The sequence below is a fragment of the Podarcis muralis genome, chromosome 13 (assembly GCF_964188315.1).
Source record: "Podarcis muralis chromosome 13, rPodMur119.hap1.1, whole genome shotgun sequence".
NCBI classification, from domain to species: Eukaryota; Metazoa; Chordata; class Lepidosauria; order Squamata; family Lacertidae; genus Podarcis; species Podarcis muralis.
In genome coordinates, this window is record NC_135667.1 from 25,465,574 (window position 1) to 25,481,537 (window position 15,964).

A 15,964-nucleotide genomic window follows, 5' to 3' on the forward strand; every position below is an offset into this window, starting at 1 on the left:
TCAAGGACAGGCCGTCCCCCCTGTTGTCTGCGATAGGGGGTGATCAGCGAGACAGTGTGAAGTGACTTTGTAACGTCGCTGTCAGGTATAAGGTTTGTAAGCAGTGTTGCCAGTATTATGAGCAACATTGTTGGTGTGTTGGGGTGGGGATGTGGGTGCTGGTACGCTCTGGTGCCACCATAGTGCTGGTTGGGTATCAGATTTTAGCCTGATTGTGGGTTGTGTTATTAAGGTTGGAGTTGTTTTTCCTTAGTATGGAGTATGAGGATGTTGAAGGTGTGGGTGATGGGGAATGTGGTTGAGGTCGTCTGGACTGGTGTTGGGGTGGGGATTTCTGTGGGGGTGCGGGGCTGGGGGGGGTGTTGATGGTGTTAACTAAATCTATGTTTTGGGGGGGAGGGAAAAAAAAAGGGGGGGGGGAATCACCAGTCCTTCAGTTTGTGGTTTTTTCCTGGTTGCTTCTTTCAGCCGGGGTTGTTGTTGTTGTAGGGTTGTCCATCTGCGATGAGTTGGTTTGGTTGATCTTGGTCTGGTTTCTTGTGTCGTATGGCCGGCGGGACGGTTCTGAGCATGATGCTTGCCTGTATTGGTTTGCGTTGTTGCGCCGCTTCTGTTGTATCTTTTTCTTCTGTACCATTGTCCAGTTGTTTGCTGTTGTTTCCTCGTGGTTGGGGCTGTCACTTGGTGAGTTTGTCGGTTTCCATTCCGGCGGGAGGTCGAGTTCAAGGTTCTTTAGTAGTTGCAGGGCCTCGGGTATGTTGGTAGCCATGTGTTGTGTTGTGTTCGTTGTTACAATGAGGCGGAAGGGGAAGCCCCATCGGTATTTGATCCCTGCTTGTTGGAGACGCTGGGTGCATGGGCGCAGGCTTTTCCTCCGGTTTAGGGTATCCTGCGATAGGTCCTGTAAGGCCAGAATGGGGGTTTCTCCATATCGAAGGTTGCTTGAGTTTCTGAGTTGGTGCCATATTTCTTCCTTCTTTCGGTAGCGTGTGAAACATACAATGATGTCTCTCGGGGGGGGGGGCGCTGGGTTTTGGCATAGGTTTTAGGGCTCTGTGAGCCCTCTCCAAGTCCTCTGCCTCAAGTTTCAGGCTTGGGATTGTGTTTTTCAGCCAGCGTATAATTAGGTCCGCTGGGCTTTTCTCCTCTGTTTTTTCAGGAAAGTTGCGGAAGCGGATGTTACAACGTCTATTGCGGTCTTCAAGGTCGGCTTGCTTAATTTTCATCTCGTTGTGTTCTGCTTCCATTTGGTTTACCAGTTCGTCCAGTTTCTTGTTCACACGTGCGTTCTCCTCCCGGTATTGTTCTATTATTCTTTCTTGCATTTGGTTCTTGTTCTCTAGAGCTTCCACTTTGGAGGTTAGATTGTTGATTAGTACCTGCATGGGAGCCATTGTGGCCTTCAGTGCTTCTTCTAATCGTGCTTCCATTTCCCTCAGATCTCGTTTCGTTATTGGGTGGTCATCATCTTGAAGGGGAGCTACCATCTTAGCATTGTTTGCCATCTCCCTGGTTGGTGTCATCTCGGTCTCCCTGATGGTTTTGGTTTGAGGTTGGCTTGGCGTCCTCTTGGGGTTGGGCGTGTGATGGTTAGGAGTTGTGGCAGTGGTGATTCCTGGGTATTGTTGGGTTGCTGAGCTGATCAGGCTTTGTTGGCTGGTGGCTTTTACAGAGCGTTTGGATTAGGTGGTCATTTGTGTCACTTCTAGCCTGTGTTTTAAGAACTTCTCTAGGGCTTCTGTAGATGCCTCAGCGGTGCCGCCGAGGCGGGGGGGGGGCAGGTAAGCAGAGATGGGTAGACTAATGGACAGACAGTTCATATAAAGGGAAGGGGGTTAGCAGGTAGAGATGCAAGAGATTAGAGGGTATATGTTTAATTTTCCTCCATTTTTAATTACTTTCCCACAAGCAAAAAATAACAACAATAACCAGGGGGAAATATTATTCTTAATAAAAACAAATCAAACAAAACCGTGCAGTTATTTTTTGTTCTCCAAATGGGTATATGGAGGAAATTTTTGTTTTAAAAGAGAGTGGTGGTCGTAGCTGGGGGCGAAAGATTCCCCCCTCAGGAGCAGGCGAACAAGAGCTTTAATAAGAGAAAGAAAAGAAGAAGAATTGTATGGCTCTGCTCTGTCTTTTAAAAAATAATAATAATATGTCCCCCCAACCACCGCCACCACTCTCCGTCTGCAGAAAAGCAACCAAAAATGTACGGGTAAAAGATAAAAATGAGAATTAAAGGTAAAAAAAAAAAAGGGGGGGTGTCTTTAAATAGAGCTTTTTATTTATTTATTTATTTATTTATTTTTTAATGAGTAAAGTATAGGTAAAAGAGGGTAGGTAAAAGAGAGTGGAAAGTCTGGGGCGGAGTGGCAGTCCCAGGAAATGGCCTGTGATGGTTCAGGGCTGTTTTCTGGGTACTGCCATTTTAAATCTTAAGAGGGGGGTTTGAGGTGGAAATAAAATGAGGTTTAAATTGAGGATGTGTGTGTGGAAAAGTGTGTCTTTAAATAGTGAGTAGAAAAGATAGAAATAAAAGTAAAGATTCAAATAAAGGGTGGCTGCAGCAGCAGTGGCCCCTCTTTTAAAAAGAAAAGTGGTAAAAGTAGGTATATGGGGGGGGAGGGATAAGAAAGATGTATATATATATTTTCTTTAAAGGGAGGGAGGGAGGGGGAGGAAGGGGTTAAAAAAAGGGGGTGTTAAAAAAAAAGGGGGGGGAAGGTTGTTTTTTCTTTTCTGTGGTCTCCTTTGTTATGCAGCTTCTCTGTGTTCTCCTTGCCGCTGGAGCTCCCGGTAGGGCTCAGCCACGTGCGTTTTGTTTTTTTTTCCCCTTCCTCCCCGAAGCCTATTTTGCCTTCACCGTGCTCACCTACCTCTCCTCTGCTTTCCCGTCGGCAGAGATGGGGGCAGCAACGGTAAATTTGGGGCTCCTTTTTCTTTCTTTCTTCTTCTTCCTCTCTCCCTTTCTTTCTCCCTCTTTGCGTTAGTTCCACTGTCCTCCGGGTTTTGGAGCTCCTCTCGGCTGTTGGGGGGGGGGGTCGGGTGCCTTTCCGGCTCAATCAAGGTCGTGGGGGGGTGTTTTGGCTCCTTTGATAGATGCCCGGGCACCCCCAATTCCTCTCCGTTGGCAGTGCTGGCAGCAGCAGTTCTGGGGGGTCCGGGAATCGGTCACCAGAGCCTTTTACTCTGGCTGGCTTCAGGAGCTCTTTTCTTCTGCTGCTGCCGCCATGCTGCCTCGCCGGAAGTCCCCCCGAACCAGCTTTTTAAAAACTTCTTACTCCAAATTATTTGGAGCATTGTAGCTGGGATGAGAAAGGGCCTTGCGGGTTTTGTTCAGTTGTATGACCAGCTCCTCCTCATTCTGTTCACGTGAACTAGCCTGCTTCCAGCCACACCCGGTGCCAACCCAGATATAGCTGTGGATCTGACTCGAGAGCTCAAAAGGCGCCTTGGTCCTTGCCTCCTCCCACCACCACCTTGCTAACAGGGAGACTCGTCCTCATTCAAGTCACCCACCGTTATCGCTGTTCCCTCTTGTTCAGCTCAGGCCTCAACAAAAGAATGTAACATTTTGGGAAAAATATGCAACCCAACAGCCCTGCACTGGAGGCTAAAATAGAAAAACTCTCCACAGCAACCATGTATTTTCCCTTGGAGCTGAGATAGGCTGGAATAAATGACACCCAAACACTGCAGAAGACCAACATGCTGAAAGTGATGAACTTGGCTTCATTGAAACTGTCAGGTAACTTCCTGGCCAGGAAAGCTACAGTGAAACTGATAGTGGCCAGCAAGCCCATGTAGCCCAAGACACAATAAAACATAGGTACAGATCCTTCGTTACATTCTAGTACAATTTCTTCATTAAGTGATTTTGTGTCAATGTCTGGGAAAGGGGGAGTAGTAGCCAGCCACACAGTACAAATGGCTGCTTGAATAAAGGAGCAAGAGAAAACAATGGTGCTGGCCAACTTCTTCCCCACCCACTTCTGCATCCTTGATCCTGGTTTGTTGGCCATGAAAGCCAGAACCACAGTGATGGTTTTTGCCAGCACACAAGAAACAGCCACTGAGAAGATGATGCTAAAAGCAATCTGTCGGAGACACACCACCTTCTTAGGTTGTCCAATGAATAGCAAAACACAAAGGAAGCAGAGTAGAAGCGAGGTGAGGAGAGTGTAGGTGAGGTCCCTGTTATTTGCTTTGACAATGGGAGTGTTGTGGTGCTTCATAAATGTCCCTAGCACCAGAGCGGTGGTCAAAGCAAAGGAAAGAGCACAACAGGCCAAGCCTATCCCCAAAGGTTCTTCATAAGACAAGAAGATGACAATCTTGTGAAGACAGAAATCCTGTTCTTTGTTTGGATAGCTTTGCTCCATGCATTTGTAGCAATCATTCATGTCTGAAATGAAAAGCTGTTGACTTCCTCTCACAAAATCTGAACAGTACATATTGCCAAGGAAGGAAGGATGAAAGAATTGGGGGTGAAGTGAGGCACCCATGGGAGCCGCTACCTAATATTTTGTGGCAAACTCCCTCTCAGTATTGGCTCATGTAGACCAGTGGGTCATTGCCCACTCCTCCCCTGGGAAAATACTACTGAGTCTTCTTTTTTAGGGGAGCTAAGGGTGTGGCTATGGTGCCTCCATTTTGGTTGGGAGTGGTACTGTACCATAAGCAATATAAACAGTATATTCAAGAACAATTCTTTGAAGCAATATAAATGATAGTTCTATATGCCGTATTTTTCGCTCTATAACACGCACCCGACCATAACATGCACATAGTTTTTAGAGGAGGAAAATCCATAGGCATGCCACCCATAGGCATTCCCTCCATAACACGCACAGACATTTCCCCTTACTTTCTAGGAGGAAAAAAATGAGTGTTATGGTGCAAAAAATACGGTAATTCATTTCTTACCTTTCTGGTCTGAAATCTTCCCTTGAGGACATGGGATGCAGTCATAGCAGCAAAATGACTTCCCCTCCTTCACTTTCTTGCTAGAGCCAGGATTGCAGCTTTCACTGCACACAGAAATGGGCCTTACCTAAGACATGAAGAATACAGTATAGCAATAATCAGTACAATAATAAATATTTTGTGCTGAATCCATAAAACAAAAAGAACAGAGTGAGAATGAGGAGATTGGAATCCTTATACTGGGGCCTTTTAAAATGTAACTATAGTGATGTTTTCCCACGTTTTTCTACATCATCATGTTGGTAATGTTTGCCTTGTTTCCTGTCTACCGTAAATTCTGAACTGTTGTTATTTTCTGATAGGAAGGCAGAAGGTAACCTGGGTGTCTCTAACCTGATTGTCACTTAAGTGGGAAAGGAAAATGCAAGTTAGATGGGTAGAATACACGTGATTGGTTGAATCCATTTATTTCTGGGTCTTTCCAATGTTGTCACAGTAGTATCAGGTGGGGCTATAGAAAAATCCACCTGCAACCCATTTTGCAATAGTACTATATGAATGGGTTCAATATAGAGAACTAACTATTGCATTCAGATTAAGGAGATGACACTGCATTATACATATATCTGCAATATAATGTAAAAATTGTGTGTTTCTGAAGAAACATATACTTTCTTTCCTTTGAAAAAGTTCTTATATAGCATGCTAAGAATTGATTAAAATTCCTCAGTCAATAATATCAAGAGGAAAGTACCTTTGGAAGATAATTTAATATGGCAATTTTATATATTCCTGTGGGGTTTTTTAACCTTCTCAATTAACACACTCTATTTTAGAGCAGTCATTCATTGTCCGCTAAAAATCATACATATCAGAACACAGTGTCAGTGCTCATTAAACCTGGAAGTCAATCCAAATTGCATACAATTAGATTCTACCTGGTTAAACCAGGTATGCCATGTCACAGCATCTTCATTGATGGTGAATAGTTGGTCAGAAGAACCATGGGGATCTACTGTCCCAACCTTCATCCCCTGAAAGGATTGGTTGGAGAAAATAATCCAGTTGATAATATCAAATCCAGCAACAAGCACCCCATTCTCGTCAAAAGAAATCATGTCCCCAGCACTGTTGTTAAACGAAATGCTTCTCAGAAAGCGATGAAGCTAGAATGGAAAGAAAAGGCAAGAGTGGTTTTTTTGTTAATTTTTTTATTGATTTCATATTTTCAAAACAAATTTCCAATATCAATAAGAAACATTCCTTTTTCAATTCACCCCCTCCCTGTTGACTTTCCTCAGCTTCCATTTCTGGTTTATTACATCAGATGATACATTCTGCTGTTTGTATATAATACTATATTATCACATTGTTATATTTCTTGTTTTTTGTAGATGAAGTTGTAAATGTTTATTTAAATCCTGCCAACGAGTCCATTATTTTTTGTTTCTGCGAATATATTGTAAAAGTTTCCCATTCTTTTTCAAAGCCCCTATTGTCCTTTTCTTGCAGTTTGTCCATTAACTTTGCTAACTCTGTGTAGTTCGTCAGTTTTTCTTGCCATTGTTTTTTAGATGGTACTCCATTCTTCCAATTTTGTGCTATTAGAATTCTTGCTGCTGTTGTAGCATACATAAATAATGTTCTTTTTTCTTTCGGCAGCTCTTGTCCTAAAATAACTAACAGAAAAGCTTCTGGTTTTTTAACAAATGTTATTTTAAACATTTTTTTTCTAGTTCATTGTATATCATTTCCCATTTTTAAAAAATAATCTTGCAATCCCACCACATATGATAAAATGTACCTTCCCCTTCTTTACACCTCCAACAGTTCTTTTGTGCTGTTTTATACATTTTTGCCAATTTTACTGGTGTGATATGCCATCTGTACATCATTTTCATGTAATTCTCCTTCAACCATATGCAATCCTTAAATTTCAAATTCACTTTCCAAAATCTTATCCAATCCTCAAACTATTTATTATGGCCTACATCCTGTGCCCACTTAATCATTACTGATTTGACTTCTTCATATTTGGTTTCCCATTCCAACAATATATTATACACGTTCTTTAATAGTTTGGAATTATCATCTATAATATCCTTTTGGAATTTAGAAACCGTATAAGTAAACCCTTTCTTATTGTCTTCTTAAAAAACTTCATTTAATTGTCTATGTTGCAACCAACTCTGAAGGTTTTCTTTTATCTCATCATAGTCTTTCAATTTTAACTTTCCTTGTTGTTCTATTAATAAGTCTCTGTATGTTAGCCATGTTTCTTTCATTGTTGAAGTTTTAACTGATAGTGCTTCAATGGGTGATAACCACCACAGAGTTTTGGGTTCCAGTAATTCTTTGTATTTTTCCCATACCTTTATTAATGATTTACTTATTATATGATTATGGAATCCTTTGTGTACTTTAGCTTTCCCATACCACAGGTATGCATGCCAACCAAATCTGTTACCATGTCCTTCCAACTCTATTGTCTCTCCCCCCCCCCCCCCCAATTTTATCTAATCCTGAATCCAAGTAAGACATGCTGTTTCATAGTAAATTTTAAAATCTGGAAGGGAAAAGCCTCCTCTTTCTTTTAAATCTATAAGTATTTTATGTTTTATCCTTGGCCTTTTCACACTCCAGATAAATTTTGAAATATCTTTTTGCCATTTCTTGACAATACTGGTATTGTCTGAAATAGGAACAATATTTTTGGTAGTACAGCAATTCTTCCTAAGAGGGAAAGATTCATCCTATTCCATATTTCTAGATTCCTTTTTATTTCATTCCAAACTTATTCATAATTACCTTTGTAAATACTAAGGTTCTTTGTCGTCAACCATATTCCTAAGTATTTTACCTTTTTGTGGATTTCTATATCAATAGATTAGGGACGCGGGTGGCGCTGTGGGTAAAAGCCTCAGCGCCTAGGGCTTGCCGATCGAAAGGTCGGCGGTTCGAATCACTGCGGCGGGGTGCGCTCCCGTTGTTCGGTCCCAGCGCCTGCCAACCTAGCAGTTCGAAAGCACTCCCGGGTGCAAGTAGATAAATAGGGACCGCTTACTAGCGGGAAGGTAAACGGCGTTTCCGTGTGTGGCTCTGGCTCGCCAGAGCAGCGATGTCATGCTGGCCACGTGACCCGGAAGTGTCTCCGGACAGCGCTGGCCCCCGGCCTCTTGAGTGAGATGGGCGCACAACCCTAGAGTCTGGCAAGACTGGCCCGTACGGGCAGGGGTACCTTTACCTTTACCTTTTTATATCAATAGATTCCGATAGCTCCTTCTTTACTCTTTCTTTAAGATTTTTAACTAACAATTAAGTTTTAGTTTTATTGAGTTTAAATCCTGCCACCTGTCCAAACTTCTAAAACATTTCTAATACTCTAGGGAGAGAATTCTTTGGATCCTCTACTGTAATAACCAAATCATCAGCAAAAGCTTTCAATTTGTGCTCTTTTTTATTATTCTGATTCCTGCCCCTCTTTGTCAGCCCTGATATTTCTGGATAAAACCTCCAAGACCAGAAGTTATATCTGAATCTTGTTTTGGGATTAATTTTATAAACGCCTTTAAGAAAAGGCAAGAGTTTAGAACATTCTACAGTGGGATCATTCAGACTAAATTCAATACCATCAGTTTAATGATGGCATGGGTAGTTTCTGAGAGGAGGAACACATCAGTGTTCACAGATAAAGGCGGAAAATATGGAACTATTTTCCACCTGATGGTAAGAGGAAGGGAGATGTAAATATGAAGATCTTTGGGGTCTTTCTCAACACATAGGATATAACACAATGTTTGATGAAATATTAGCCCATTACCTGCCACAAGTCTTGAGTCTGAACTGTCCATCTTCCTCTATCCACCATTGCCCTCTTTTTAAGACTAGATGAAGATACAGTTTGTAGAGCATGTGCCATGACATAGACAGCATTATAGATACTGTAGCTGTGGCCAGTCATGCTCATTTCAAAATAAGTTCCAGGAAGGTTCTCCAGCTTTTCATCCCCTGTGCAAATGTTCCCTTGCACCTTGTCAACCAAGATATTTGGGAATACACAGTCAAAGGCCTGTTCCCAGAAGTGCCTGATAAAACTGTCTCCTTTTATGCTGGAAGGGCTTCTGCTCTCAAGGAAGGTTTTAAATCCTGAAAGATTATTGGAGTGAAATGTGAAGGACAGAGCACCATGGAGTATCTGTGTATCCCAAGTCCTTTGATAGACCAATGAGACAAGCTCCATCTGGGCTGTCATTATCCATACTTTGCCTTTTGGTTTGTTGGAGTCATGTTGTAGGTGTGACAGATATGGCAACCATCTCAAATACATAACAGAGTAAGATTCTCCAGAAGCCACCAATACATTTGTTTGAGAGTCCATGATTTTATCATGTATTCTTGCCCCAACTTGCATCATGTTTTCCATTTCAGTGATGAAGGATAACATGGGGCATCTCTCTATGAAGGCAAAACAGATGCCATTCTGGGAGAACACTGGAAGCACACTTTGCAGAAATCTTTCTCCACTGTCATTATCCATCACAATTATTCCAATCCATGTCCACCAGAAATGCAGAAGCAAAGAGAGAATCCCTTCATACTGAAGGGCTTCCTCAGGGACCAGCTGGTAGAACAAAAGGCCTGAGGCTTTGTCATGCCTCACTGGAGCTGGGCCATATATTAACTAAAGAGAGATATGGAATGGAGGGGGAGGTGATAATAATAGTAACAACAACATTTAATGCCAAGTTTCAAGCGTCCAGCATTCAGCACAAAATAATGCAAGCTGGCAAGCAAGTGAATATTGTTATTTCCATGCTATAAATTTTATGTCCACCTTGCATCAGGAAGCTGGGGAGAACTGGCTGAGGGAATAACTGCATTGGGGAGAACTTGTTTCCCTTTCCCTTTAACCACACAATGTTTTAAACCCAATGCAACACAAGCAGTCAGAAGAAAAGAATGTAAATATAATGTAAGCATGTTTGCATGTTGTCAGTGGTACCTCGGGTTGCATACGCTTCAGGTTATAGACTCCACTAACCCAGAAATAGGGCTTCAGGTTAAGAACTTTGCTTCAGGATGAGAACAGAAATCATGCTGTGGCAGCGTGGCGGCAGCAGGAGGCCCCATTAGGTAAAGTGGTGCTTCAGGTTAAGAACAGTTTCAGGTTAAGAACGGACCTCCGGCACGAATTGAGTACTTAACCCGAGGTACCACTGTATCTCTAATACATGAAAGACTGCCTCCTTCCCTATAGTTTCCTCTTGAGTGTTAAGACTGACAAGAGGGCTCTGAAAAAATGGCAGAGGAGCCCCTCTTGTTATTTCTGCAACCTCAGCAGCTCTGGGACTTATGGCCTGACAAAGTGCATTCTACCTGTATTCAAGTTATTCAAATTCTGAGCTTTTTGCTCAGTCCAGCTAAAATCAGGATCTACTTTTGAAAATTTGGGTACCTTCCTACAGGTGGTCCATTTTAGATTCAGGACTCATGTAGCTCCACTGCCAGATTTATGTATAAGCTAATCAAGCTATAGCTGAGGGCCCTACTTTCTTGGGCCCCCCCAAAAAATTTAAGGGGGAAAACTGGATATACATTTCTAAAATATAAGATAAAAATGAAATAAAATAACAGTGTTTTGTTATGTGCAAATGGCTTTAGATCCCTATTAGGTCCATAAGTTACCACACAGCATATATTCAACACAAAAACCAGCAACAATTTGTTGTTGACAAAGGACAGCTGGGCATATAAAGGGCCCCATTACCTTCAGAAGCTTAGGGCCTCATCAAGCCTAAATTTGGCCTTCTTATCTCACCACAGGAGTGTTTATAACAGATGACCAAATAAAATAGAGTTTGAATTAAAACCTTAAATTGCACTCTTATCCAAATTGGCCAGATGCTGTAGATCTATTTTTCTGTTTGAAATACATGAGTACCCAGAAGATTTTTTTCATGAATCTCAGCTCAGCTTTTGCTTTTTCTCATTTATGAACAAACCAACACAAAATAAACAAACCATAATGGCTGTTTCTCTTCGTCTGGACATGACAGGCACAGAAAATATCATAGCCACCTCATTACCTTCATTTTACACAATTATGTCACTCAACAATGAAATGGAATCTGGGAGGATAAAGAAGGTATGAAATAAGTTCAAAATGTTATGCTACACACAAACCTTACCTGTGGAACTTTATATAGATCCAAGATTGTTGCCACATGAAGAGAGATTTGACAGTCCAGTCCACCAATAACTGATATCAAGTTATCCTGATTGCCACATTTGTAGTTGGGGGAAAATGTATTCAGTCCAGATAAATGTAGCATTGTGGCATGATAGGACCACTTTGCAGTGAAATGGCTGTCATAGATGTGGAAGCCCAAGGTAACATTGGGTAAGAGGTGGAGGTTTTCATTTATCTCCTTTACTGCAAATGCCAAGGCTAGGATATGCTGGTAATGCTTCGGCACTACACTAGAACAAGAGGTATATTCTGCTAAGCTTTGCACAAATATCACAACTGTGTTATGCATAATCTCCTTTCAATATTATTATTCATTATAGGATTTACACAACTTCTGGAGGCATTCCTTAGCATAACATGGTCGACTCTACACAAAGGTGAAACTACCAAACAGAATTAGCCATCATCTTCAAGAAGTGAGGTGATAGTACTAAACAACATCAGTGATCATCATAAGAACATTTTATCTTGCTCTTATTGTATGGTTTTATGTTTATGGCTGTGAATCACTTGATATATATTTTTTCAATGACATAGTGGTATATATTCTGAGATTCTTGCATTGCTGGGGTTGGGCTACATGAGCCTTGGGGTCCCTTCCAACTCTAAAATTCTGTGATTCTATGAATTTTTATATATAAATATTTAAATAATAAAACATGACACAGCCCATCCTTTCAAGGTTTGTTATTTCCTTTCCAAACAGCAAGAATCAAATATGAAGAAAGGTGGCGGCTCTCATCTGCTGAACAATTTCTACACAATAATTTCTTAGTCACATTTGAAGATAAGTGTTTCTTGATATTCTGAGGGATGGCTACTAGGGTACCAAAAATGATAAATGAATCAGAACTAACTCTGTTATCAAATGAATAAAGTAACATCCACTGTATCTATTTTTTTAAAAAATCCCAGAAATGGGAAAGTGACTGAGAATGGAAAAAAGTCTAGATAGCATTAGGAAGTGTCACAAACATCACTATACCTGTTAAAAGGGGATGTCTTAAAAACAATGCATATAGACCAGGGGTCAGCAACCTTTTTCAGCTGGGGGTCGGTCCACCGTCCCTCAGACCATGTGGTGGGCCAGAGTATATTAAAAAATAATAATAAACAAATTCCTATGCCCCACAAATAACCCAGAGATGCATTTTAAATAAAAGCACACATTTTACTCATGTAAAAATGTGCTGATTCCCGGACCGTCTATGGGCTGGATTGAGAAGGTGATTGGGCCACATCCAGCCCACGCACCTTAGTTTGCCTACCCCTGATATAGATGGAAAGATGGAAATGATGATATTGAAACTCATTGCTGTATCTACAAAACATAGTTCACAGAAAATGTGAAATGTGAAACAAAATGAACTACAAATTGAGCTCGTCTTTTGCTGTCAGATGGCCCCGTTAAAAGGCAGGTTGTGGGTATCAAGGTTACAGAAACCTGCACCTCAGTGCTTGGAGATTTATTGTTGCTAGGAGTAAATTGTACTGGCCTGTAGACTATTGTGAGTATCCAGTTCATCTGTACATTTGTGTGAGAGTCCTGCTGATGAGAAACACCTTTAGTAAATCGAAGAAATATTAAAAGGATGCTGTTATGATCCAAAATACAGTATTTAGGCTGAAATAGAATTCACATGTATTTGTCAGTGAGACGCACTTGAGATTCTCAGTGAACATGGGTAGGGTTGTGTTGTGAATTTCTAATTCTTCACAGGGTGGGAACTGAATGCACTTGGTATTTTTTGTAATGCTAAATACTCTTTGGAAGTTCCAAGAAGAATGAGTTTGATTATGCCCAGTGCTATTTTTCTAGAAAAAGAGCTGCCGGAACTCACCATGAACACCTCCCTTGTTCTCTTATACTGGCAATGATGCCCACTTGAGAGATGTCAGAACTGAGTTCTGGTGAGTTTCAGCTGGAAAAAAGCCCTGATTATTCCCAGATATCATTAAGAATGTATGAGTTGCATCCAGTTACATTATACTTAGGACAGACCCATTAAAATGAATGGGCACGGTTAATTAAGTCCAGTGATTTCAATGAGCATACTCTGAGTATAACCAAGTTGGCCACAACCCAATGTTTTGGTGGTGTATTTTGTGTTTTAATATTTGCTGTGCTACTGTGTCAAGAAAAAAAGAAAAGAAATTCATGAGTGAAGACAGGGATGAAGATGTATGATGACATAGAATAACCACAGGAAAAAATAGAATGAAAACTGTGATCAAAGCCAGTTGGAAAGAATGCAGGAGGACATGTGAGCAGAACACTCTCTTTTTCAGCAGACAGTTGTGGATGGTAATTTTTAATACCTGCATGGATTACTTGTATCCAGGTACCAGGTAATGTCAGAATACCCTTCATGTGACACAGAAAGCGGTGGACAAATGAACAAGAAACAGCAGGCGAAAGTACACCTCTTTTTCAGCAGCACCCTCAATTGCACCAACATTTTCTTCTGTCCAATCCAATAAGTCACGTCTCCGGATCAGGAACTCTCAAAGTGATTACTTGGGTAACACAAGGGAATGAAGGAAGGAAAATAGCAAGGGTACTACTACAGCTTGTCAATCAGCTACTTAACCACCATATAAGCCCAGACCAACTGGGGACCAGGTTACCTGAATGAGTGCCTGCCCCCGAACAGACCTTTCAGACCACATAGGTCACATAGGTTACTTGTGGCACTGTATTATACAAAATCAGCCCTGAGTGCTCACTGGAAGGACAGATTGTGAAGCTGAGGCTCCAATACTTTGGCCACCTCATGAGAAGAGAAGACTCCCTGGAAAAGACCCTAATGTTGGGAAAGATTGAGGGCACAAGAAGAAGGGGACGACAGAGGACGAGATGATTGGACAGTGTTTTCAAAGCTACCAGCATGAGTTTGACCAAACTGTGGGAGGCAGTGGAAGACAGGAGTGCCTGATGTGCTCTGGTCCATGGGGTCACGAAGAGTCGGACACGACTAAATGACTAAACAACAACAATCATACAAAAAAATCATCTGTCATAAAAAAGGCACCATCTATTAGTTGCTTCGGATGTCTTGTTATCATTCTGCCTAGGCTCTTCCCAACCCATGAGATTGGATCCTGTTAGTTCAGAATTCCTGTTTTTACCTCTTACTGGTTTTATAATGCAGTTTTACTGCCTTTACTATACTGTTTTGTGGAATTAAAAAAATAGCAGGGTGTTAGTTTTTTAAATAAAAAAATTAAATATTTTTTTTTAGAAATCCTTACGTAAGCTCATCAGATAATACTGGTGGAGGTTCTGTACTGAAGGTTAGTGAACTGGAGACAATGAAGCTCTGGGAAGCAATAACACCAATGATGAGGTCTCCTGACTGATGATACTTGTCAAATGGAGGGTGAGGAAAATGAACCCTGCATTGAATATTATGAGCCTTGCATGCCATGTGAGGAAGCAGAACCAGCACCACCAGCACTAATAGGACCATCCTAGAATCCAAATACAAATCTTCATTTGATAAACGTTTTTATTCTCCCCCCCCCCCCCGCATCTGTAGCTGAATATTAAGGCTGCAATCCTATACATACTTTCTTGGGAGTAGGTCTCATTGAACTCAATACGGCTTACCTCTGAGTAGGCATGTATAGGATTGCAATATAAGAGTCTCTATGGTCACAATTTGATTTGAGCATTCATTCAGTGTACTGATAGGCTTAAAGACAGGAGTATAAATCTTCTTTGTTCCTTTTCTTATTTCTAAATGGTATTAGGTATATTTATATTTCACAGTATTTGCTACTCATTTAGCAAGTGGTCACTAAAACACCTCAGTTTTGTTTTGTTTTTTACAAGCAGCAAAATAATTACAGCTCTTTTGATAATTAAAGGAAAGACAATCACCAGATCCAGGTTTGAAGATTCCCTGTGGAATTGCAGAAGAAAATTTGTTTTTCACAGGTGAACATTTTCTCCCACCCAAGACAGGAATATATCTATTTAGAATTATCCACAGAAAGAGAATGTCATCACAAATTACAGTACTGTGGTATGCGACAGAGAACAGGAACATACTTGTTGCTGATGAAGCATGGGTTAGAAATTGAATAATAATCACTCTTGCTCAGTTATTGTTCCATTCCAACTCATTGTATGTATTTACATATTTTTAGCAGCTTCATAAAAAAATCCAATTTAAATTGAATGTCTTTAATACACAGTTTTATGTAAAATCTGAAACATTTAATTATAAAATATTTTTCAATACATTCATCCATAAAATGCACATTTTGTCTGCATCTTTTATGTCAAATATCTGTACTGCAGAAGGTAGGAGTAGCCAACTTTTATGCATTGCTGACTGACCAGACATGGCCAACAGCTAATGCCCATCCGGCTGGCAAGGCTCTGCCCTTCTGAAGACAGTATTTGGGTGGAGATTCCTAGATTCTGCCAGCTGGGGAATTCCCCTAAGGGCTGGCAAGACAATGTGGGCCCTAGCTGCTGTGCACTGTGGGCAGAGGTGAGGTGTGCAACTAGAGACGCCCATTTTTTGTATAGAAGCTGTATCAAAAAATCTGGAGAACTGCATAATTATACTGAAAACTGTCCTGTGATCATTGAATGAAGGGTGGTATAGAAAATTAAGAAATAAAGTAAATAAATAATTGAACTGAGAGTTGAATTTCAATTCACTAGAAAGCTTGAGCATGTTGGCCAACTGTGAGAAGTAGACCAAATAATTTTGTCACCTCCTCTACTGTTCAAGGTTTATAGCAACCCTCCCATTCCTTTACTCCCCATCA

At 41.0% G+C, this 15,964-nt stretch overlaps 2 protein-coding genes across 2 annotated transcripts; both read right to left on the reverse strand.

Annotated features, from left to right (window-relative positions):
• Window positions 1-381: 381 nt before the first annotated feature.
• Window positions 382-3,250, reverse strand: LOC144325112 (uncharacterized). Its single transcript, XM_077917227.1, has 2 exons — window positions 2,880-3,250; window positions 382-1,800 (listed from the first exon to the last, which is right to left on the reverse strand). Exon 2 carries the CDS (start codon window positions 1,521-1,523, stop codon window positions 723-725), a length of 801 nt encoding a protein of 266 aa, XP_077773353.1. The 5' UTR covers window positions 1,524-1,800; window positions 2,880-3,250; the 3' UTR covers window positions 382-722.
• Window positions 3,251-3,524: 274 nt separating this feature from the next.
• LOC144325344 (vomeronasal type-2 receptor 26-like) lies at window positions 3,525-11,468 on the reverse strand. The gene is made up of 4 exons (XM_077918243.1): window positions 11,118-11,468; window positions 5,868-6,095; window positions 4,930-5,056; window positions 3,525-4,444 (listed from the first exon to the last, which is right to left on the reverse strand). Exons 1-4 carry the CDS (start codon window positions 11,466-11,468, stop codon window positions 3,525-3,527), a joined length of 1,626 nt encoding a protein of 541 aa, XP_077774369.1.
• Between the last annotated feature and the right edge of the window lie 4,496 nt (window positions 11,469-15,964).

Coding starts and splice junctions, on each gene's coding strand:
- LOC144325112 (XM_077917227.1), bottom strand. CDS start 1,523: ATGACACCAACCAGGGAGATGGCAAACAATGCTAAGATGGTAGCTCCC.
- LOC144325344 (XM_077918243.1), bottom strand. CDS start 11,468: ATGCATAACACAGTTGTGATATTTGTGCAAAGCTTAGCAGAATATACC. Junction 5,057..5,867: donor GGCATACCTGGTTTAACCAG/GTAGAATCTAAT, acceptor TTCATGTCTTAG/GTAAGGCCCATTTCTGTGTG. Junction 4,445..4,929: donor GAAGATTTCAGACCAGAAAG/GTAAGAAATGAA, acceptor TGTACTGTTCAG/ATTTTGTGAGAGGAAGTCAA.